General features: G+C 38.8%; 1 protein-coding gene across 1 annotated transcript in view; it reads left to right on the top strand.

The window, feature by feature from the left end:
- UNC80 (unc-80 homolog, NALCN channel complex subunit) overlaps window positions 1–24,333 on the top strand; it is a 282,090-nt gene that overhangs the window by 197,984 nt on the left and 59,773 nt on the right. The window contains exons 39-49 of the mRNA XM_042782808.1: window positions 451–634; window positions 4,353–4,447; window positions 5,400–5,489; window positions 7,769–7,870; window positions 8,984–9,164; window positions 10,303–10,571; window positions 12,556–12,690; window positions 13,629–13,767; window positions 14,425–14,521; window positions 17,897–18,067; window positions 22,200–22,295. Coding sequence (XP_042638742.1) covers window positions 451–634; window positions 4,353–4,447; window positions 5,400–5,489; window positions 7,769–7,870; window positions 8,984–9,164; window positions 10,303–10,571; window positions 12,556–12,690; window positions 13,629–13,767; window positions 14,425–14,521; window positions 17,897–18,067; window positions 22,200–22,295 — 1,559 coding nt within the window. The remainder of the gene's footprint in view (window positions 1–450; window positions 635–4,352; window positions 4,448–5,399; window positions 5,490–7,768; window positions 7,871–8,983; window positions 9,165–10,302; window positions 10,572–12,555; window positions 12,691–13,628; window positions 13,768–14,424; window positions 14,522–17,896; window positions 18,068–22,199; window positions 22,296–24,333) is intronic.

Below are 24,333 nucleotides of genomic sequence, written 5' to 3'. Positions count from 1 at the left end.
TTGTTAAGAAAGCATATCCTTTTAGTGATAGATAAAAATGTACTGCACCCTATTCTAGTAGTCAGTTACGGTTACTCTCTCTCCAGATTACCATTATTGAAGGTATTAGAGAAGCATTTAGACAGACCCACCACCATTGAGTCAATTCCAACTCATAATGATGCTATAGGGCAGAGTAGAACTGCCCATAGGGTTTCCAAGGTTGTAAATCTTTACAGAAGCAGACTGCCCATCTTTCTCCCACAGAGCAGCTGGTGGGTTGAAACCACTGAGCTTTTGGCTAGCAGCCCAATGCTTTAACAGCACGCCCAGAGCTCCTTACTTTAGACAAAGAGTAAAAAACACAAAAGGAGGTTTACTTAGAAAGAGAGAGAGAGAGAGAGAGAGAGAGAGAATGTGAGCTCTACATTACTGTGGCTTAGTGAATTCTTTCTGCTCTATGCCTTCTAGGTAGGATTAATCATGTACTTTGTGCGGACCCCCTGTGAGTGGGGAATGGATGCCATTTCAGCTACGCTGACTTTCCTATGGGAGGTGGTGGGGTACGTGGAAGGCCTCTTCTTCAAGGATCTCAAGCAGACGATGAAGAAGGAGCAGTGTGAGGTGAAACTCCTGGTGACTGCTTCAATGCCAGGTAATCCACCCCTGCTTTTGGATGACATGCAACTTTTTTTTTTTTTAAGAGTATAAATGTCCTTTATAAAGACCAAGAGGCTCTTTCATTCATGAGAAAATTTTCAGAGTTCTGACCCCCTAGTATTGAGTGCTTCAAAGAATTTTTGTTTAACACAATCTGGTAAACTACAATAGACCCTTTACAAAGTCAGCAGTTGCTGATTAAAAGGGAGACATCAGAACTGAGATCCACGTGAATCAGTCCTTGAAGGGTTGCCAAGGTTGAAGATTTATTTAAGTCTGTCACAGAGGGCCAGCTGAACTGAAAGCCTTTTTGAGTGAATGTTTGGCAATGAGAGGGGAATAATATTGTTTGCATGGCATGGGCCCAAGTCCTTTGTAAACTCAATGAGAGGTGGCTTTATGGAAAATTGAAAAAGGCAAAAGCAGGAAAGGGGAATTACAAAAGAACATGAAGTGGGATGTAAACTCTCGATACAGTTCCTTTTCATTTTGGATAGGTTCTTATTCTTTAAGATGAAGATTTTGCCAAGTCCTTTATATTCATGCAGTGACCAAGAAAATACAAGATGATGCATGTAGTGAAATAAAGAGAAAGACAAAATTATAGACAGATAAGAACACAAGCTCTGGCAGTAAACAGGCCTGTGCTAAAATCATAGTACCACCATGTGTTAGCTATGTCACTAGCATTTGCATTTTTCAAAGATTCCCTTCGTCATGTGTAAAATGGGAATATAATTCATACTTCACAATCATTATGAATAAATGAGTTTAGGTGTGTAAAATACTTGCTGTACTACTCAACTCATGACAAGTAGTCAATAAATGGTAGTTGCGTGTTTATTTGTTCTGTAGACTATCCCAAAATGCCATCAGTTTTAACCTCATATTGTCAGACATACACTTAAATCAACTCATTATAAATCAAGTTAAACATAATATTCACAAAGATTTGTAATCAGTGAGTGAAGTAGAGAAATACTGTCTCACCAGCCAAGTAGAACACAGAAAATGTAAAATTTAACTTTATTTCAGGTCCTCGTTTTAATTCAGCTACTATCACTATTTCAGTTTTCTCTACCGTCATTGCCTGATCACCTCATTTAAGATACAGGGATGTATTACTTGTTGCAATGCTTGTGATTTGACTGCTAACTCTTCCTCTAAATAAATGTGTCCTTGAATAAGTTACGCATCTTCTCTGTTTCTTTGCTCATAAAATGAAAATAGTGATACCCATGTCATAGTGTTGCTGTGAAATTTAAATAAGATGCATGTAAAGTGTTTATTAGGTATTGTAAACTCTAAAAATGGTAAGCTATTTTATTTAATAAAAAGTGAAAATACTAAAAATTTATATTTAAATATAAATAATTACTATTAGTCAATACAAAGCACACATTAAGCACTCAATAATAGCAGCTTGTTGATAATATTTTAGTATTTCATGTCTTAAACACAAATTTCCTAGAGTAGAAGTTTATTTTATTTATTTATTTATTTGTTTGTTTGTTTGTTTATCTATTTATTTACGCAGTGTTTTCTCCCCTTCCCTCCCACCCCGATAACCAACAAAGAAAATTTCCTTCCATATATAAAACTTTCCTTGACTTTTTTTTTTTTTATTTCACTCAGTCCTCCAAGTTCATCCATGATATGCTGTGTCTTGCAGATTCTACATTATTATTTGGTATTGTATAGTATTCTGGGTGTATGTACCATAATTTGGTTATCCATTCTTCTGTCGATAGGTACCTAGGTTGTTTCCATCTTTTTGCTATTGTAAATACTGCTGCGATGAACATGGGTGTGCATATATCTGTTCTTGTCCTGGCTCTCACTTCCTTAGGATATATACTTAGTCATGGGATTGCTGGATCAAATGGTATTTCTAATTCCATCTTTTTAAGGAATCGCCAAACTGCTTTCCACAGTGGTTGTATCATTTTACAGTTCCACCAGCAGTGTGTGAGAGTCCCAATCTCTCCACATCCTCACCAGCAACTGTTATTTTCTGTCTTGTTGAACTTTGCTATTATAGTGCTGGGGCAAGATGGTATCTCATTGTTGTTTTGATTTGCATCTCTCTAATGGTTAATGATTATGGTTGGGAGCTTTGGTAGTGTAGTGTCTAAGGCACTTGACTGCTAACCAGAAGGCTGGAGGTTCAAACCCACCAGTCACTCCTCGGAAGGAAGGTTGGGCAATCTACTTTCGTAGTGATAGTGCCTCAGGAACCCAAGGAGGGGTTGCTATGAGTCAGGTCTGACTCAACAGCACATGACAACAACAACAATGGTTAATGATCGTGACCTTTTCTTCATGTGTTTGTTGGCTGCCTGAACATTCTTTTTGGTGAAGTGTCTATTTATGTCTTCTGCCCATTTTATAATTGAATTGTTCATCTTTTTGTTGTTGAGATGTTGGAGTTTTCTATAAATTCTAGAGACAAGTCCCTTGTCAGATATGTCATTGCCGAATATTTTTTCCCAATCTGTATGTTCTCTTTTGACTCTTTTGGAGAAGTCTTTGGAAACACATAAAAAATGAATTTATAGAAAGTCCCATTAATCTAATTTATCTTCAGCTATCTGTGCATTTTGGATTATGCTTGGTAGTCTATTTATGCCATGTTGTTGTTGTTATGTGCCTTTGAGTCAGAAGGGCTCCTAAATTTGCCCCTATTTTTTCCTTGAGGAACTTTATAGTTTTAGGTTTCACGCTTAAGTCTTTGATCCATCTGGAGTTTAGTTTTTGTGTATAGTGTGAGGTACAGATCTTGTTTCATTTTTCTGCAAATGGATATCCAGTTTTGCCAGCACCATTTGTTAAAGGGTCTATCTTTTCCCCATTTAATGGATTTCAGTCCTTTGTCAAAGGTCAGCCGACCATAGGTCAATGGATCTATTTCTGGGTTCTCAATTCTATTCCACTGGTCTATGTGTCTGTCATTGTACCAATACCAGGCTGTTTTGACTACTATGGCTGTATAGTAGGTTTGGAGGTCCAGGAGTGTGAGACTTCCTACTTCGTTCTTCTTCTTCAATAATGCTTTGCTTATCCGAGGTCTCTTTCCTTTCCATATAAAGTTGGTGATTGGTTTTTCCATATCCTTAAAGAATGTTGATGGGATCTGGATTGGGATTGCATTGAATGTATAGATTGCTTTGGGTAATCAAATTGTATAATTGCTTTGACATTTTCACAGTGTTCAATCTTCCTACCCATAAGTGTGGTATGTTCTTCCATTTACATAGATCTCTTATGGTTTCTTGAAGTAGTGTTTTGTAGTTTTCTTTGTACAGGTCTTTTTTGTCCCTAGTGAGATTTATTCCCAAGTATTTTATTTTTTGGTAGCTATTGAAAATAGTATTGATTTCCTTATTTCCTTTTCAGTAATCTCTTTGCTGGTGTAGAGGAATCCAAATGATTTTTGTCTGTTGATCTTGTATCCTGTCGCTATGCTAAATCTCTCAATTAGTTCCAGTAGTTTTTTTTCTGAGTCTCTTGGGTTTTCTATGTATAGGATCATATCATCAGCAAATAGGGATAGTTTTACTTCTTCCTTACCAATTTGGATGCCTTTGATTTTCCTTTCTTGTCTTATTGCCCTGGTTAGGCCTTCCAATACAATGTTGAATAGAAGTGGTAATAGAGGGCATCCTTGTCTGGTTCCTGTTCCCAAGGGTTATTATGATTTTTATCTTCTTTAGGTACCAAAACTTTGGTGGTTCATGGCCAGAATGAGTGCGATATCCCAACTCAGTTACCAGTCCATGAAGACACTCAATTTGAAGCTCTGTTGAAGGTAGGAATGACATTTGACAGAAGTGGCATTTTATGCATGATGCCTGTAGCTAATTCATTTAGAATTAAATGGCATTTTTGTCCTTTCAGATGAATATTTGCATTACTTTATCCCTTCTAGAAACTGCTCCACTATTGTGTACTTTCTCTATTTCATTGCATAATTTCCCCCATTTTACTGACATTTTAGCTCTGACTGAAGTAGGCAAAATCATGCCAGTTCTTTCTCAGTTAGCTTGGTCAACTCTGGTGTGTGGCCCCCAATTCCTCTGGGGTGTATCCCTAACTCCTCTAGCGTGTGTCCCTAACTCCTCTGGTGTGTATTTCTAACTCCTCTGGTATGTATCTCTAACTCCTCTTTGAATGCTGTAAACCTCTGTTGGAATCACTGTAGTAGTTCTGGAGGTGTCCTGGGTTTGCACACCTACAGCATGGAGCAAAGGCTGCCTGTCAGCTGATAACTCATTCCAGTAACCTTTTATGTGTCATCTAGTTGAACTGTATAAAGTCTTGACTTGCCACTGGCAGAAAATATGTAACTTAGAATAAATCAGGTGAGTTAGGACACTATTTTCTAATGATTATGGCAATCATTCCTCTCAGAATAAGTGCAATCCATAGGTTTGCATTGTTGTTAAGAGGTAAATATACATACTTGCAAGGTATTTTAGGTAATCAGTAAATTAGTACAGTGATTCCCCATTCATCTAGAGCCCATACTTTTGGTAACCTTTACCTACAACACAGCCCTGCACTCATGGGAAAGTAGAAAAAGCCTTTGAAATGCTTAGCTTTGCAAAACTTGTGTATTTATTTCATTAGAAAGGATTGTTAGGCATGCCACACCCTCATCTAGACATCTTCAGAAAATCTCTAAGGCCCAATGAAGTAAACTGCAACAACCATTTTTTCTCTTCTCAAGAAATATTTGTTGAAATTTATTATCGTTCTAGGAGTGTCTGGAGTTTTTTAATATCCCAGAGTCCCAGTCGACACATTATTTTCTCATGGATAAACGATGGAACCTTATCCACTATAATAAGGTGAGACTGTACAGTAATGACACTCATGGTCAATGGTGTCAAAACTCACATGCCTTTCCTGAGTACTGCTCATGCTCAGAAAGGCATACTTGTCTAGAGGATAAAAGCATGGTCACACTACCTTACTGTCTATGTGGCTTTGTACTACCTACTTTACCTTTCTACCCTTCAGTTTCCTCATCTGTAAAATAAAGGCAATGATATTATTATTTTTTTTTTATTTTATAGAATGTGTTGTAATAATTAAAGGCATTAAGTCAGATAAAGCACTTAGTTACTCATTATTACATCTAAGTAACAAAATTAAATTGCCTATGTAATAACTTGGGAGCTCTGGTAGCATAGTGGCTAAGACACTTGCCTGCTAACCAGTTGGCTGGCAGTTCAAACCCACCAGCCACTCCTCGGAAGGAAGGTTGGGCAATCCTACTTCCGTAGTGATACTGCCTCGGAAGCCCAAGGAGGGGTCGCTATGAGTTGGGTTTGACTCGACGGCACATAACAACAACAACAACATGTAATAACTTAGGAGCTCTTGTAGTGGAGTGCCTAAGGCATTTGACTACTAACCAGAAGGCTGCTGATAATAACTTTGATGAAAATTATTCAAAAGTAGTTGCAGCAGTACACTGACAGGGAACTGCCAGAAATTCAAGCTGCATTCAGAAGACATGGAATGAGGGACATCATTGCTAATGTCAGATGGATCTTGGCTGACAAAGAATAAAGATGCTTACCTGTATTTTATTGACTACACAAAGGCATTCAACTGGGTAGATCATAACAAATTATAGATAACATTGCAAAGAATGGGAATTCCAGGACACTTAATTGTGCTCATGAGAAGCCTATACATAGAATGATTTAAAATCAGGAAAGGTATGCATAAGGGTTGTATCCTTTCACCATATTTATTCAATCTGTATGCTGAGCAAATTATCTGAGAAGCTGGGCTACAAGAAGAATGGGGCATGGAGATTGGAGGAAGTCTCATTAACAACCTGCAATATGCAGATGACCCAACCTTCCTTGCTGAAAGTGAAGAAGACTTGAAATACTTACTGATGAAGGTCAAAGATTACAGCCTTTAGTATGGATTACATCTCAATACAAAAAAAAAAAAAAAAAAAAGTCCTCACAACTAGACCAATAAGCAACATCATGAACAATGGAGAAAAGATTGAAGTTGTCAAAGATTTCATTCTGCTTGGATCCACAATCAACATCTCAGGAAGCAGGCATCAAGAAATCAAATGAGGTATTGCACTGGGCAAATCTGCTGAAAAAGACCTCTTTAAAGTGTTTAAGACCAAAGATATCATTTTGAAAGTTGGACAATGAATAAGGAAGACCACAGAAATATCAATGCATTTGAATTGTGGTGATGGTAAAGAATATTGAATGTGCCATGGATTGCTAGAAGAACAAACAAATCTGTCTCAGAGAAAGTACAACCAGAATGGTCCCCTGAAGTGAGAATGGCCAGCAAACTTTGTCTCTAATACTTTGGTCGTGATGTCAGAAGGAACCAGTCCTAGAGGAGAACATCATGCTGGGCAAAGTAGGTGATCAGCAAAAAAAAGGGGGAGACTTTCAACGAGATGGATTGACACAGTGGCTGCAGCAATGGACTGAAGCACAGCAACAATTGTGAGGAAGATGCAGGACTAGACCCAGTTGTACATAGGATCTCTATGAGTCCAAACTGACTCACCCGTATGTAACAACAACAAAAACATGTCATAACTATGTGTGTCTATTTTGAATTTTTATGCCATTCTGATTCTCCTTCTCATTAACTTAAACATGACCATGGTGACCTGATCTAAGGAGCAAAAGCACACTTCAGGAAGACCAATGATGTCACCTTGTTCTTCTTCTTCCAGAATGTCTTTTAGTAAATGGCCTTTGGCCCCTTAGCTCCTGCATAGTGCCCTTGTGCTTGGAAAAGGTACTCAGCCTGTCTGTGGTGTATTAGATGCGTTCTAGTCAGCTCTGACTCATAGTGGTTCTAGGTACAACAGAACAAAACGCTGCCCAGTTTTGCACCATCCTCACAATCATTGCTGTGTTTGGGCCCATTGTACTCAGCTTAGGTGGTTTGGCCTTTCCTGGGAAGGAGGTTACCTTCCTTGTGTTTTTGTAGAATAGGTAAGCATAACGTAGTAAGATTCAAAGCCACGGAAAGATAAATGAATGTTGGTTTGACTTTGGGATAAAAAGGAAATGACAGTAACATTTCATCCTTTTAACTTCCTTCTCTGTGTTTTCCACCACAGACCTATGTTCGGGATATTTACCCTTTCCGGAGGTCAGTGTCCCCGCAGCTGAATCTTGTCCACATGCATCCGCAGAAGGGACAGGAGCTCATTCAGAAACAGGTTCCTAACCACCTCAGTTTTAGTCTATGGTCCAGTCATGGTGTCGGGATGGGTGGTCTGTGCACTGCCAAAAAGGAGATTTTCTATTTTGTAATAGTCCTCTCTAGAGAGAGTAAATGGGCCATTGATCAATATAGGTAATTCTCCAAAGTAGTATGATAATTAAGCAGGTTCATAGTGTAAAGGTCTTAAAATGCACTCACTTTGAGCAACCCTGGGATGAATCATTGAGTATAAACAATAGAAATTTTCTAATTTACCTATTAATTTCTAGTATGGATATTCATTTCACAAATTCTTAAAACAGGACTGGAAGCACATATAATAGAGGGTTGTTTCAGAGGTTCACATTAGCTGGAAGAAATTAAAAGAGGTCAATATAATATGGCTGAAAAGAAAGTATTGAACTGAGGTTCTAGAGATTTGGACTCAGTCCCAGCTCTACCACTGACAGTGTGACCTGACCTTGAACAAGTTACCCACTTCTTTTAGAGAAGAATAATGTTCATGTATCTGAAATCAAATTGGATTTTGATTTTAAGGGAATTTACTGTTTTGCATATAAAATATAACTTCAGTCACAATTCCAAAACTGTTACCAATTTTAATATTGTCTATGCATTGCATTCATTCATCATTAATGAAGTCTCTAAACAAGAATTTCAGGATACTTGACCATTTAAATTTTTGCACATCAAAGATGCTGAACCCGGAACTGACAGAAAACAGCTTTAAGCATCATTGGAAATGGTAAAAGTAGTTGGAACTGACTAACTCCCCCTTGGAGAAGGCCTTCCATGTTAGGACATCCAAACAAATGGGTTCTATTTAATATTGAACTATCTTGACAATGCATGTCTTGTTTCCCTCCAGCCTGCAAACTCCATAAGAAACACTTCCTTCTGTAAAGCAGACAAAAGCAGGAAGCGAGAGTCAATCAAACATTGTTTGCTCTTCCTCTGTGGGGAAAAAAAATTCTACCCCTTTTCACTTAAATCCCCCCTCCCTTATTTTATCAATATAGTTTGCTGTTAAAGTTTTTATTTCAGTTTCTTCACTTTGTAATTTCAGGGTTATTGATTCTGAATTTTTCTGCTTCTGTTTTCCTGTTAGGTCTTCACTCGCAAGCTGGAGGAAGTAGGGCGGGTTTTGTTTCTCATCTCCCTTACCCAGAAGATCCCCACAGCTCACAAACAGTCCCACGTCTCCATGCTTCAGGAAGACCTCCTCCGACTGCCCTCATTCCCTCGAAGTGCTATTGATGCTGAGTTTTCACTCTTCAGTGATCCTCAAGGTATCAAGAAAGAAGCATTTTCTTTCTTGGGCTTCATCTCATAGCTTTGTTCTGTTTCCAGCTGAAAAGCATGCAAATCAGCAAACAATTCCCTAAACTGGTGGTCATCAAACTTGAGCAAGCATTAGAATCACCTGGAGGACAAGTTAAAACACTGCTTGCTGGGCTCCACCTCCTCCTCCCAGGTTCTGGTGTGGCATCTCTAGGACAAGCCTGAGGATTTGCATTTCTAATAAGTTCCCAGGTGATGCTGACTAATGCAGCTATTCCCAGGACCAAACTTTGAGACCACCGCTCTAAGCTAAATCATGAACCATTGAGGGATTAATGTGGTGTTGTTAGAGGAGCAAAAAGCAGGCATTTATATGAAGTTCAAGAAGAGATGAAAATAATCTGCAGTGACAGAAATCAGAACAGTGGTTGCCTCTGGGTTGATGGGATGAATTTCCTAGAAAGAGGCATGAAAGAAATTTCAGGGGTGATGGATATTGTCCATATATTGATTGAGGTGTTGGTCACATTAGTGTATATTTTTGTCAAAACTCTTTGAACTCTACATTGAAACTTTATGTATTCTATGTAATTATACCTGGAGAGCGACAGAGAGAAAAGAAGAGAGAAACAAAGAGAGAGGGAGAGGAGAAAAGAAGGAGACAGAAAAGCAGAGAGAGAAATGTTCAGAATTGTATCCTGGCTTTGTTACTCAATTATTAATTTAATTTTAGACAATTTATTTAAATTCACATCCCATTGCCCCCGTCTCCTCACCTGGAAGCCACAGACCCATAGTTGAAAGAGCTCTAGTCTGACCAAAAGTTAGAAATCTGAGGACTACTATCAGCTGTCAGTCTCTCGCTGAATCAACTTCTTTTTCTCAAAGCCACAGCTTATTCAGCAGCACAATGCTGCAAATGCCTGCCCTGTCTTGTCCTCAGAGTTTAATGAAAATCCTCTGAGAACTGGGAAGTGTAATTCCAATGGCAGGCACTATTGTGTTGGAATGCATTTCAGCAGACCTGCAAGTCATGGAGTCAGGACAAATAAAAACAGCAATGCCTTTAGGCTTGATCACCCTCTCACGCTGCTGACAGGATTGGTGTGTGGCTAATTTTTTCTCTGCTATTTCATGTTCTCACAGCTGGGAAGGAACTATTTGGCCTTGACACTCTTCAAAAAAGCCTATGGATCCAGCTCCTGGAGGAAATGTTCCTGGGCATGCCGAGCGAGTTTCCCTGGGGTGATGAAATCATGCTTTTCCTCAACGTTTTTAACGGGGCTCTGATCCTCCACCCAGAAGACAGTGCCCTGCTCAGGCAGTACGCAGCCACTGTCATCAATACTGCTGTGCACTTCAATCACCACTTCTCTCTCAGTGGCTACCAGTGGATTCTCCCGACCATGCTGCAGGTGACGCCTTAACCATAACCTTAACCTGACCTATAAATGAACTTGTGGAGGACCAAGCTATCTTCTTTTGAGACAAGAGGCAGCAAATGAACTACCTGGTTCTGAGATTCCCTAGGCTTGGGACGCACGTTCAAGTTTCTTCTAGGCCATTGGTTCTGGAAGAATGGTCCTGGATCATCACCTGGAAACTAGTGAGAAATGCACATTCCCAGTCCTCACCTCAGACCTAATGGATCTGAGACTCTGAGGTCAGGACCCAGTCATCTGTGTTTTAATAAGACCTCCAGGTGGTTCTGATACTCTGGAAAGTTTAGAAATCACTGTTTTTTGAGTCAAATATATGACAAGTGTTCACCTGATGTTTCTCACATGAGGTTCTCTGAACTTACCTGTACAGAGAATTTTATAGCCATTAGATTTGGCACAGTGTGATTGCAGAGGGGTGGATTTAGTAGGAACAGTTTCTATTTTCTCATGTCTAACGTATAGCTAAAGTGCTCTGGTGGCATAGTGCCTAAGGTACTTGACTGCTAACCAGAAGGCTGGTGGTTCAAACCCACCAGCCACTCCTCAGAAGGAAGGTTGGGCAATCTACTTCCGTAGTGATACCGCCTCAGATATCCAAGGAGAGGTCACTATGAGTTGGATCCAACTCCACGGCAGTGGGTTTTGGGGTAAATGTATAGCTAAGGAGCTCTGGTGGTGTAGTGGTTAAAGCATTTGGTTACCAACCAAAAAGTTTGGTAATTCGAACCGACCGTCTGCTCCATGGAAGAAATGTAGGGTGGTTTGCTTCCGTAAAGAAACTTTGGAAACCCAGTGGGGTCACTAAGAGTCAGAATTGATTCAAAGGCATTGAGTTAATATATAGCTGGCCCCATCTCAGGAGTAATGGGTAAAATCCAGGAGGGACTGGGGGGCACATCCTAGTTCTCTATTTTATAGAAGTTTTAATAAAAATCATAAAAGAAATCCATACCTTTGCAAAGAGGAGCCAATTCTACCTGTAAAAGCAAGAAATTGAATTTTTATATGACCAGGCATCTCTAAGCTATTTTTAAGTAGTTGCCATTTTCTCTAATTTTTATAACTTTTAGCTAATTACCAAAAACAGTAAATGCTCATTGTGAAATTTAGAAAATAAAGGAAACTTTGAAGAAGAAAATAAAGATTACCTATAAACCTCTCTCAGACATAATCATTGTTTATATTTCTTGAAATTCTACCCTTCTTTCTATTCTACACATACATACACACACCTTAAAAAAAAGTAGGAGCATACCATGTATTCATCTCTGTAACCTACTCTTTACATATAGCATTGAGAATATCATGGGCATCTTCTCCTAGAACTACACGTAAATTTGCATCATCATCTGAAATGACTGTACAACACTGCCTTGTATGCACGTGCCATAATTCACTTAAGCAATCCACATTTCTAGTAACTTGTTTCAGATTTTCCACTATTTTGAATAAACATGCAGCAGGTGTTCTTGTGTATTCATCTTTGTACATTTGTCCAATTCTTTTCTTGAGATAAATTCCTACTCACTAACATTCTGAAAAAAAAGAACATTTACATATTTTAAGACTTTTGTGTATGTTACCAAATTGGTTTCAAGAAACTTTATTACATTTTACTCCCCCTTCAAGCTGTCTAAGAAGCCCTAGTGGCGCAGTGGTTAAGCACTCAGCTACTAACAAAAAGTTCGGCAATTTGAACCCACCAACCATTCTGTAGGGGAAAGATATGGCAGTCTGCTTCTGTGAAAGATTTACAGCCTTGGAAGTCCTATGGGGGCACTTCTACTCTTTCCTATAGGTGACTGAGTAAGAGTAGACTCAACAGCAGTGGGTTTCAACCTGTAGATGAAATTAGTCATTTCCTTCCTTGTATGTCATAGTTATGAGTTTAAAGTGCAAAAACACAACTTTGATATGCCATTAAGCCATTTTCTAAATATGTGGCATTTTTCCATAGGTGTACTCTGACTACGAAAGCAATCCCCAGTTGCGTCAAGCTATTGAATTTGCCTGCCACCAGTTCTACATTCTACACCGAAAGCCCTTTGTACTCCAGCTGTTTGCTAGCGTTGCTCCTCTCCTGGAGTTTCCTGTAAGTAAGGTCTCTTTCTTCAACCAATGGGGCATGAATGCCATTAATCAATTCTCTTCAGCAAGACAGGCAGTTCTCTTGTGACTAACCCTCATCTCGTCCCCTAGAATAAAGATAGATCCTCTTTCCAGTTTTATACTCAATTAATAAAAGACATGGAAAGTAGAAAATGATAGTTTCCTAATTCTCATTCCTTTCTATCACTTATCCTGCTTTCTTTTTTTTTTTATTTAAGAGAGCATGTATCACTTCCTCCCATGTTATATGTTTCATTGTTACATATCTGTACCACACTCTACCATTTTAAGTAAGCTCCATCAGGACCTTGGTCCATTTTCTTGTTCATTTACTTGCATGCTTGTTTTTGTTTGATTTTTGGAGTTTTTTGTTTTGCTTTGTTTTTTGCTATAACCATAGTACATAGAATCATGCCTGGCACATAGTAGGAACTTAATAAGTATCTGTGGCCTTAGTGAATGTATAAAAGCCATTTTAAATAGGTTTGAAATGGCAAATATTTCCATGCTGGAAATAGATTATCAGATAAGACCTTTGAAATTCTAAAAGTTGTTAAAATAAGAATCTGCTCCCCAGATGTATTTGAAGTATTTAACCAATCTATTATGGAAATGTCTCTCGTCCTATCATTTTAAACCAGAGAAGCCATTAGCATGAATTTTTTTAGCAGTTCACATACTGCTATTTTTCTTTGAGTTTCCACAAATATCTCTTTTGTACAAGATTAGCATTTGATAGAGCCCTTGAAAGGACTCTACCCAATCATGCCACAGCATGACTGGATGCAGAATTACATTAGCAGAGTATCAGTAGCTGTCATAATTGTTGATAAGGATGTTTCATGAACTTTGAATTCCTAGTCAAACCATATTAGTAGTAAAGAGGCGGTTGATAAACAAAAAGTGCTTCTCTTCATACAGGATACTGCCCAGAATGGGCCCAGCAAAGGTGTGTCAGCACAATGCCTGTTTGATTTGCTGCAGTCCCTGGAGGGAGAGACCACTGATATATTAGACATTTTGGAGCTAGTCAAAGCAGAGAAGCCTCTTAAGTCATTAGGTAAAAGCAAAACTTCCCTTGACATTCTTTTTCTCATTCTATTTCAGTCTCAGAAGAAACTTTAAACTTGATATTGAGTATTTTGAATCAGATCAAAACCTCAAAAATAAATGGACCAGACAGAGGTATACACTGAGTGAAGGCACTTTTCAGTCTCCTGTTTTTCTTAAATTTCTTGAGAATGAGGAATTCTCTGCCATGAAAATGACGCTTAGTAGAATATTGCTCTTAGTACTGCAGTTTTCAGAAAATTGGGTTCTCTTGGGCACTTCTAAGTGAATGTCCCTCCAAAATACTCTATTGTCCCTCCACAACAGAAAATGAAGAGCTTAGTATGATTTAATATGATTCACGGTTCTCTTGTCTTACCTTAGACCATCCCAGTGCTTTCTAGTTGGTGAGATTTTAAAAACCAACCAAAGAATAACACTTTTATGTCTCATCCAATTGCAAGTTTTTATTCAAAAGCAGTAATGGACATTTCAGTCGCTTTATATGAAGACATGCACAGTGTTCAGTTTAGGAATAAAATTTTTTTAAAAAAAGAAATGGCTACAAAATTCAACAGAAAAGAAAATGTTAGAAGTAATAACAAGTTCCTCTTTCTTCCTGGCAGAATCCACTCTGATTTCTTGCCTTTACCCTTTGTCCCTTCAGATTTCTGCTATGGGAACGAAGACCTGACATTCTCTATCAGTGAAGCCATTAAGCTCTGTGTCACCGTAGTCGCATATGCTCCTGAATCGTTTCGAAGGTAACAGCAGCCTTTTTATTCTGTGATTGTGATGTGTAAATATGGGAAAGGAAAGAAAATTGAATAAATGCAAAAGGTTATACTTGATAATATTAGCCTGAAACATTCTGGCAAGTAAGTTTTTAAAAACTAAATTTAGGAAATGTCATAGGAGAGGTTCTGGAAAATGCAACTTGTATTCTTGCCATAAACCATATAATATAATTTGCATCACTTTCCAGAAAATTCCAGGAACTGACAGTACTTTAATTCTTTTTACTCCCCCTGCTTGAGCCTTTTTTGGGTTTTGGTTTTTTTTTTTTTTTTTTTTTGCTAGTGCTGTCACGTATAGTGGGAGCTCTGGGGGTGTAGTGCCTAAGGCATTTTGACTGCTAACCAGAAGGCTGGCTGTTCAAACCCAATGGCCAGTCCTTGGAAGGAAGGTTGGACAATCTACTTCCAGAGTGATACTGCCTTGGAAACCCAAGGAAGGGTTGCTATGAGTTGAAATCGACTCTGAGGCAATGAGTTTGGTTTGGTGTTTTTGGTCATGTATAACATGACAAAAACTAACTAACTCACTGTCATCGAGTCATACCTGACTCATAGTGACCCCTCCTTGGGTTTCCGAGGTAGTACCATTACGGAAGTAGATTGCCCAGTCTTCCTTCCGAGGATTATTATTGTTTATGTAATCAATATTTATTTACATTTATCTGCACATTTAGTCTTTCCATTGTTCTTTACTCTTTCTTACATTCACATGTTTTTCCTTATACTTTACAATAAGAATTTTCCTTGTATTTCCTTTGGAAATATTGTCACTTTTTCATTTGCTCTGATGATTTTGCTTTGTCTGCTTCAGGTTGTTTTTTCTTGATGTAAAAGTAGTCTATTTGCAAAACATTTTAGCCATTCAGCAGTGTCTCCTACTGATCTCCACTGTTTTTATGGAGAAATCAGCTTCAAGTCCTAATGTTCATCTGAATTAAATGTGCCCTTTTCTCTCTTGCTTGCTTGAAGATTTTCTCTTTGTCTTGTATTTTCAGCAGTCTGACTCTGGGGTGCCTAGTTGTGATTTTCTTTGTGTTTAGACTTGTTGGGATACACAGTGCTTCTTGAATATAAATCTTGTCAGCTTTCAAGACTTGTAGAAAATTCATCACCAGTAGATACTTCAAATATTGCTCTGTCCAACTTCCTCTTTCCTTCCCTCCTGGTACCCACTGAAACACATATTTGGCCTTTCACCACACCCTGCATAGCTGTTACATTCTTTTCTTTAATTCCATCATTTTCTCCTCTGTGTTTCTATCTAAATATTTTCTATTGATCTTTGTTCTAGTTCATAGTCATCTCTTCCTCTGGCATCTGATCTACTGTAAATTTCTCTCTTGAACCCATGATTTTAAATAATTCATTTTTCTGCTCTAAAATTTCCATTTGATTCATTTACAGATTTCATAGTTTTATTGACTATTTTATTCAACATTTTAATCATAGTTATTTTAAAGTCTGTGTCTGATAACTTCAATATTAAAATGTTTATGGCTCTATTTCTTTGTTCTTTCCCTTGAGTTTTTATTATGTGGTTTGATTATGTGGTTCTCACATGGCTTGTAATTGTTTAGTACAGAGCATTATATAAAATAATAAGGATAATTTGGGGGCCTGACTGATGTTATCTTGCTCCATTTATTATTACAGTCTGGTGGACAATTAGGGCAGAATCAGACCATCTTAATTCAGTTCAGAATATGTTTGACTTAAAGTTGAGTTTCGGTCTTTGTAAGAGCTGTTCTATTTCTTTCACACTCTTAGGATGTAGTTCTAGGATGCAACTCCTCCTTAGAAAGCTCTGAACTACAATATAAAGCTCCATGAGACTGCTAAAAATTCTGCCTGGCTTCCCAGCTTCTTAGCTGATACTTTTGCTTGGTTTGTCATTAGTCTCTTGGCCCCATACGTTTTTCAAAATGGCAAGTATCTGAAGAAAAAAGTCTGGTTCAACTGAACAAGCTTCTCTTTTCTCCAGAATCCTGATATCCCTAAAATACACCTGGAAGCTTTGCCATCTATCTGGTACATCCAATAATTAATTTTTTGCCCAGAATTTCTGGTAAGAAAATTAACCTGCAACAGTTAACTCTATTATTGCATGAAGCATAAGTGACTTCATTTTTTAAGATGACAAAGAGGTAGTAGGATGCAAATGAGTACCATAGCTCTGTCCTCATATCCTCCAAATTCTTAAAATTGCCTTTTCCTGCCTGTATAGCACTTATACCTGGTAAATTATGTTACCAGAAGCCAGTGCTCAGTACTTATAAAGACCCTAACAGAAATTCATTGGTATCTGACAAAATTAGTCAAATAAAATCTTAGTTTCAGATTCTCTAGGATATCAGCCAGTTCAGGGTCTGTTTCCTAGAATGCACAAACTTAAGCTCAATTGGGAAAAAAAAATCTCCTAAAAAAAGATATATGTTGCTGTTATATACTTACAATTTTGAAGGAAAAACCCACCCTTGCCTGATAACCACTTAATTTCCATCTCCCCTGTCAGCTGATGTTTCTGACACCCCAATACTTAATTGAGTGTGGGCTGATCCAGTGTATAGTGTTCACTCACTCTAGTAAGCAGGCATTTTCAGGCTTGCATCACAATGGCTGTTTCCACAGACTCTTGCAATAAACTTGCTTAAGCTTTAGGAAGCCAACTGCTTCCCAGGGAAGGGTATTACCCTGTCTCGAATTTTCCATGTGAAAAATCACTCTACAAATTCCGAAATGGAAGCTTTGTTGATGATTCTGAGGCCTGTGCCTGTTGATGGAAGGAGCTCTTGTGGTGCAGTTAAAGCATTCAGCTGGTAACCAAAAGGTTGGTTGTTCGAACTCATCAGCCACTCCATGGGAGAAAGATGAGGCAGTTTGTTTCTGCAAAGATTTCTAGTCTTGGAAACTCTAATGGGCAGTTCTACTCAGTCCTATAGGGTCACTAGGAGTCGATAGCAGTGGGTTGGTTCATTGGCCTGTAGACGAACTGTCTACTGTCGTTCTGTAATTTTTTCTTCGTCTTTTAGTGGATACATATGGTTTAAGGCTCCTACTGTCATTCTGTAATTCGTTCAACTACTTGTATTGGTGGATAAATCTCTCAACTAGACCTTATGCTTCCAAAAGGCAGGATTATTAGCAGGTGCTCAGTTAATTAACTGATGACTGTTGGCCGACATTTCCAGCAGTTTTAACTACTCTTGACTTGGTGTGATGGAAAGGGTGCTCAGAACTCATCATCTCTCTAGAGACTTTTCATTTTTCCAAGCAACTAAAATGAAATATTCAACAAAAGTAATATGCAAATTTTAATGGTGGTTTTCTTTCTGTTGCTAAAAGTCTTCAGATGCTGATGGTCTTAGAAGCTTTAGTCCCATGTTATCTACAAAAACTGAAGCGGCAGACATCACAGGTGGAGACAGTACCTGCTGCCCGAGAGGAGATCGCTGCCATGGCTGCTCTTGCTACATCCCTCCAGGCCCTTTTATATAGTGTAGAGGTCCTCACCAGGTAATGTCACGGGTAGCAATCACCGCAGCCTTAAACCATACGTATCCACTAAAAGGCGAAGAAAAAATTACGGTGTTTAAGTATCTCTAAAACCCAGTCTTTATTTACAGATAACTACCCAAACTTGGGAGCTCTGGTAACGTAGTGCCTGAGGCTAAAGGTTCAAACCCACCAGCCACTCCTGGGAAGGAAGGTTAGGCAATCTACTTCCATAGTGATACTGCCTCAGAAACCCAAGGAGGGGTCGCTATGAGTTGGGTCTGACTCGACGGCACATAACAACAACACCCAAACTCAGCCCTTTATGGCTGAAAACTACAAATATCGTCTAAGTTGTTTGGATAAGTAGTGCTCAGTATTCTGAATAATAGTAATAAAAATAATATTTTTCCACCATTATTGTTAAGCACACATTGCATACATCTTGTTGAGCTTCTGTGGAGGTCTTAACCCAGTGGTAGTGAGCTCTGGTAGCATAGTGCCTAAGGCACTTGACTGCTAACCAGAAGCCTGGCAGTTCAAACCCACCAGCCACTCCTCGGAAGGAAGATGGCATAATCTACTTCCATGGTGATACTGCCTCGGAAACCCAAGGAGGGGTCGCTATGAGTCGGGTCCGACTTGACGGCATATAACAACAACAACAACAACAACCCAGTGATAAACAAATTTCTGTAAAATGGCCAATTTAGTTACTATGAAAATGTGATCCACATTTTTTATTAGGTATGTCATTTTATGAGACATGAAATGTCTGTAATTCCAACTAAGAATTCTTTTTTATTTCATTATTTATGAAGAGTTGTTTTGTAAAAACTATAATTTCAGAAACCATATAACAAACTGCAGCATTTTATTCTAATGGTAGAATTAACAGATTCTCTGTGAGAAGAGATTAAGTAGTGCCGAGGGAGGGGTTGAGGGATAGTCCCAATGCTTAGATGATGGTTTCATGAAAGTTATGAGAGGAAGGACATTCTAAGGGGAAATATAGGACTTACACCCTTTCCTCTACACCCATCTGGTCACCTTACTGCACCCTTCTTGCAACTAGAAGAGAGAAAAGCCATCAATTTCCTACCACGTGATATTTTAATTATTTCTCCTCATAGTGTGCATTGTTGGTGCTTTCCTGCTTTCTATTCCCTTTTCTAAGGTTAAGTGAATTATCTTATCCAAATTGATTTATCCAGAATTCCATAGAGAGTCATGGATGTGGCTTTAATTCAATGCTAAACTACTTCATCCTGAGGCAGTTAAAATATCCCATTGTATGTATTATTCTTTGGGTAACGTAGAAGACTAGCCTTATTAGATGGTGGTAATTGTTCATACAGTTCATTATTGTTACAAAAAGAAAATAAAAAATAATCCCCTTTCACTTTCAAACTCCTATTTTCTTATATCATGAAAAAATTAAATAATTCTATAGGTTATAGTGGGTCCCTAGGTGGTGCAGTTAAGTGTTCAGCTATTAACTGAAAGTTTAGCAGTTCAAACCCACTCTGAGGTACCTCCTAAGAAAGGCCTGGTGATCTGGTTCTGAAAGGTCACAGCCATGAAAACCCTGTGAAGTACATTTCTACTCAGCACACATGGGGTTGCCATGAGTTGGAATCGACTCAATGGCAACTGGTTTCGTTTGGTTTTGTGGGTAAGGAACTCTGATGGCACACAAGTATATTATAAGTATATTAGTTTTCTAGAGTCTTAAAACAATTCCCATTTATTATCTAACTTCTATAGGACAGAAGGTTTTCACCGGCCAATTCTTTGAGAAGTGGACAGCCTCTTCCTTCTTCCTTCTCCTTGAAGAGTAAGGTGTGCCTGACACAAGCCATAGTATTTTCAATTACCTCATATGCATGTGAGAGCTGGACAATGAATAAGGAAGACTGAAGAAGAGTTGATGCTTTTGAGTTGTGGTGCTGGTGAAGAATGCTGAAAGTACCATGGACTGATAAAGAACTAACAAATCTATCCTGGAAGAAGTGCAGCCAGAATGTTCCTTGGAAAAGAGAATGGCCTAACTTCGTCTCCCCTACTTTGGTCATGAAGAGACCATTCCCTGAAGAAAGATGTCATGCTTGGTAAAGTGAAGGGTTGACATAAAAGGGGAAGGCCATCAACAAGATGGACTGACACAGTGGCTACAACAATGGGCTCAAGTATAGCAAGGATTGTGGAGCTGGCACAGGACCAGCCACTGTTTCATTCAGCTGTACATAGGATTGCTCTGAGTCAGAGACAACTAGATGGCACCAAACAACAACATAGGCCAGAAGTCCAGAAAAACTTGGCTGGGTTCTTTGCTCAAGGTGTCATTAAAGGGTGAAATCAAGATGATGGCCAGGTTGGGTGTTATCTGAAGATTCTGAGGAATGATCCACTTCCACACTTATTCAGGGCTTTGTCACAGATGTTTGGACATGTTATCAGGGGAGACCAGTCCCAGGAGAAGGAAATCATGCTTGGTAAAATAGAGGGTCACAAAAAAGAGGAAGACTCTCAACAAGATTGGATTGACACAGTGGCTCCAATAATGGGCACAAACAAAACAATGATTGTGAGGATGTCCAGGACCAGCCAGTGTTTTGTACTATTGTACACAGCATCACTATGAGTTGGAAATGACTCAATGGCATCCAATTACATAACAGCAGAATCTAGTTCCTTGCAGATGTTGGTATGAGGTCCCTGTTTCCTTGCTGGCTGTCAATTGGTAGCCACGCTGCTTTTAAAAGCCACTTGCATTTCTTCTTACATGGCCCTTTCCATCTTCCAACAAGCAATGGCACCTCAGATCCTTCTCATTCTTTATATCTCTCTGCTTCTAGCCAGATAAATTTCTGCTCTTAAAGGAGAGATGTGAGGAGACCATTATCTACCAGCCTAGTCTCCCCTTTGCCATATAGTATAACATAATCACAGGAGTAACAACAAAGAGTGAAAGGCTTGGGTGCATCTTAAAACTTTGCCTCCTATAACAAGGCACAGGAGGAGAAGATCTGCTGTGATTGGTAAAGGTTTGCTTTCTAGCCACATTCAGTATACAGAAAATGAGCAACACAGAAGCAAGCCTTAAAGAGTTCATAAAAGCAATTGCTTTGAAAAACTACATTATCCTTTCCATATCTTAGATGCCAGTACAGAGGCAGTTTACCTAATATTTAAAGTAAACCTTGCAGATATTCAATAAGGTGATATGAATCTATTATTAAGTATATAAATTACCAACTTATCCAAACCAAACCAAACTCACTACCGTCAAGTCAATTCCAAATCATAGAGACCCTATAGGACAGAAATCCAAGGCTTCAATTTTTACGGAAGTAGTCTGGCACATCTTTCTTTCACAGAGCAGCTGGTGGGTTTGAACCACCGACCTTTTGGTTAGAAGCCAAATATTTTAACCACTGTGACACCAGGGGTCACATACTAACTTGTAGTTAATACTAGTTAGCTCAGTCATCTGACTGCTAACCAGAAGGTTGGTGGTTCAAACCCACCAGCCACTCCACGGAAGGAAGCCTGGGCAATCTACTTCCATAAAGATTTACCACATCAGAAACCCAATGGGGATGGCTATGAGTCAGAATTAACTCAGTGGTAGTGGGTTTGGGTTTTGTTTTGTTTGTTTGTTTGTTTCTGGGTAGCTTTATATATAATTTTGACTAAGAGGACTCTTTTAGTCCATACTTACTCAGAAAAGTAGACTGGTTGGTTATGGTATAGGTGATCAAAGTTGGATATACACCCTTCCCTTTTACTTATTGCTAGAGGGGTTCACTGCTTGGTCCTGTAGAATTGAAGAGTGAGATCTTAATACTCACTTAATCAAACTTATAAGTCTGACTTCATAAATGTCTTATTTAGAGAGCCATAGTTTATTACTCAGAACTGAAACGTGGAAGAATTTAAATCATGGTGAGCTTGTAGACCTTTGAGAATCAATGTTCCCTTTAAAGTGTCTCTCAAAAGAAAGACCGAAAAAGAGTATGAGAGAAAAGACCAGAGCTAACAACTTGTCTTTCTAAGACCCTAAAACTTACGTGAGCTTCAAATAACTTGAGGATTTCATGTTTCCATTGCTGATGTTATGTCGTTGTGATGGTTACTGTCCTTGTTATAGGCCCATGACAGCTCCACAGATGAGCAGGTGTGACCAAGGTCATAAAGGAACCACCACAGCCAACCACACCATGTCGTCTGGAGTGAACACAAGGTAATTCACTATGGCTTATTTTTCTGTGGCCTCTCAGTTTCTTACAACCTGAATTTCAGCTGAGGGGAATGAATGAGAGGCATCTTAAACCTAGTCAATATTGAATTTGAAAATCCCCAAAGAAAAGCAAAGAAGGGAGGAGTTTACAGTTAAGAAAGATACCAAGGCCTCTTTTGAAATTATCAAAGAGAAACCCAAACCAACTTTATAAATTTGCATTACATTGTTTTGTTTGCTGGAGCATACTAGGTTGTTCCCTGCCTCCTGGGTGGTCTTTGAACTATGCTGGTGTTGTCTCAGTTACCTCCAAGGAAAAATCAACTCAAACAATAATAATCAGGAGGTGGTTTCTTATTCCCCTAGCAGTTATGTAGAGTCAACTTTCTTTTACTTCAGATTTACTACAAACATTTTATCTAAAATTTGCCTGTCGTCCTCAAATGAGCTTTCATGGTTGTTGGCTTAATCTTGTTCTCTTGCTTTGGTGTAACTCGGGCACTGACTAAACTAGCTAATACTTAACCCATTTCATTCGATCATATTACCCTTTTAAATACCCCAGCACACAAACATTTAATTAGCTGTCTCCTTCTTCAAGGAAGGTTTAACATAGAACAAACCTAAAATCAGCTAAACAGAGCGTTCTCTTTTTCCCATCATCAAGTAATTAGCAGGGAGGGACATGAGGAAAAGTTAAGTAATGTTCTACTCTCACTAAAGCAAAATTTTAAGTGTGTATCATTATTTATGTAAAATTAATTCCCTGCTCATAATATACACTCATTAAAAATAAAAACAAATTACAAACCCAACTAAAAATTGCCTGGTGTATTGGTTAATTTGTGTCTAAGTGGCCTATTATTTTGGTTACCTCTGTGCTGCTCTAACAGGGGAAAAAAAAAAAAAAACACAAATAGGATGCTCAAACAAACAGGAGTTTATTTGCTTACAATTTGGGAGGCTAGAAGTCCAAGTTCAAAGTGCCAGGTTTTAGGGTCTGGGTGAAAGCCCCTTGACCTTGGATTTCAGCTCTGCCTCTTGCTCCCAGCCCACCAAAACTGGAGGCTTTTCTTCACTCAGGCAGCTGCTGGCTGCTGAGGCTGACAAGCCCAAGGTCGACAAATAAAATGACACAGTCCTGATAGTATCAAACTACATGGCAGGCCATTGATTACAGTCCTGAAAAAGTCCCAAGATCAGCAGGGCAACATGGCAGGCTGCTGAACAACGACTTGGCTATACAGCAAGTTCCTCAACTTCTTATATACTGGAAGCAGACCACCTCTCTAAAGCAGCTACTCAGCTGCTCCAATAGATTCCACCATAGAATTGATTGCCAATCTCACCATGGGGCATAATGACATCCAGCTGCCCAGCCACTGAACCAGACCCAGCCAAGTTGACACACAACCTTAACTATTGTTGTTATGTGCCGTCAAGTGGGCCCCGACTCATAGCGACCCCTCTTTGGGTTTCCAAGGCAGTATCACTACAGAAATAGATTGCCCAATCTTCCTTCCGAGCACAACCTTAACTACCCCCCCTATATTAAGGAAAAATTTTATTAGCATTTAAGTGATATTTAGTGGCTCCTCTAGGCACACTGGGCTATATGCAACCAGTCAATGAATGGCTAGAGAAATAGGACTTCCTATTATCAGCCAATCATAAAGCCTCCAATTTTATCAGGTCTGAAAAAAAGGTAGCCATGTTTTTTCCTCTGTTCACCTGAAACAGAGCACATGGTGTTCAAACTGTAACTTAGATTCACTTTACTCTCAAAGTTTTCAAAAATGTCCCTTTCTGGTCATATTCCATGAGAATATATTTATTTTTGTATTTATCCTTATACAAATAGAATGGCAGTGAAACAGCTTTTAAATAGCCAAATGAAAGATTGTATAGTTTAGGATTGTTGTTGTTTTTGTTATGTGCCGTCGAGTTGGACCCAACTCATAGCAACACCTCCTTGGGTTTCCGAGGCAGTATCACTGTGGAAGTAGATTGCCCCATCTTCCTTCTGAGGAGTGGCTGGTGGGTT

The sequence above is a fragment of the Orycteropus afer genome, unplaced genomic scaffold (genome assembly GCF_000298275.1).
Source record: "Orycteropus afer afer isolate SDZICR_OR568_19922 unplaced genomic scaffold, OryAfe1.0 scaffold00002, whole genome shotgun sequence".
Taxonomy (NCBI): Eukaryota; Metazoa; Chordata; class Mammalia; order Tubulidentata; family Orycteropodidae; genus Orycteropus; species Orycteropus afer.
The sequence above is the reverse complement of the archived record's forward strand: the minus strand, read 5'-3'. Positions and strand labels throughout refer to the sequence as shown.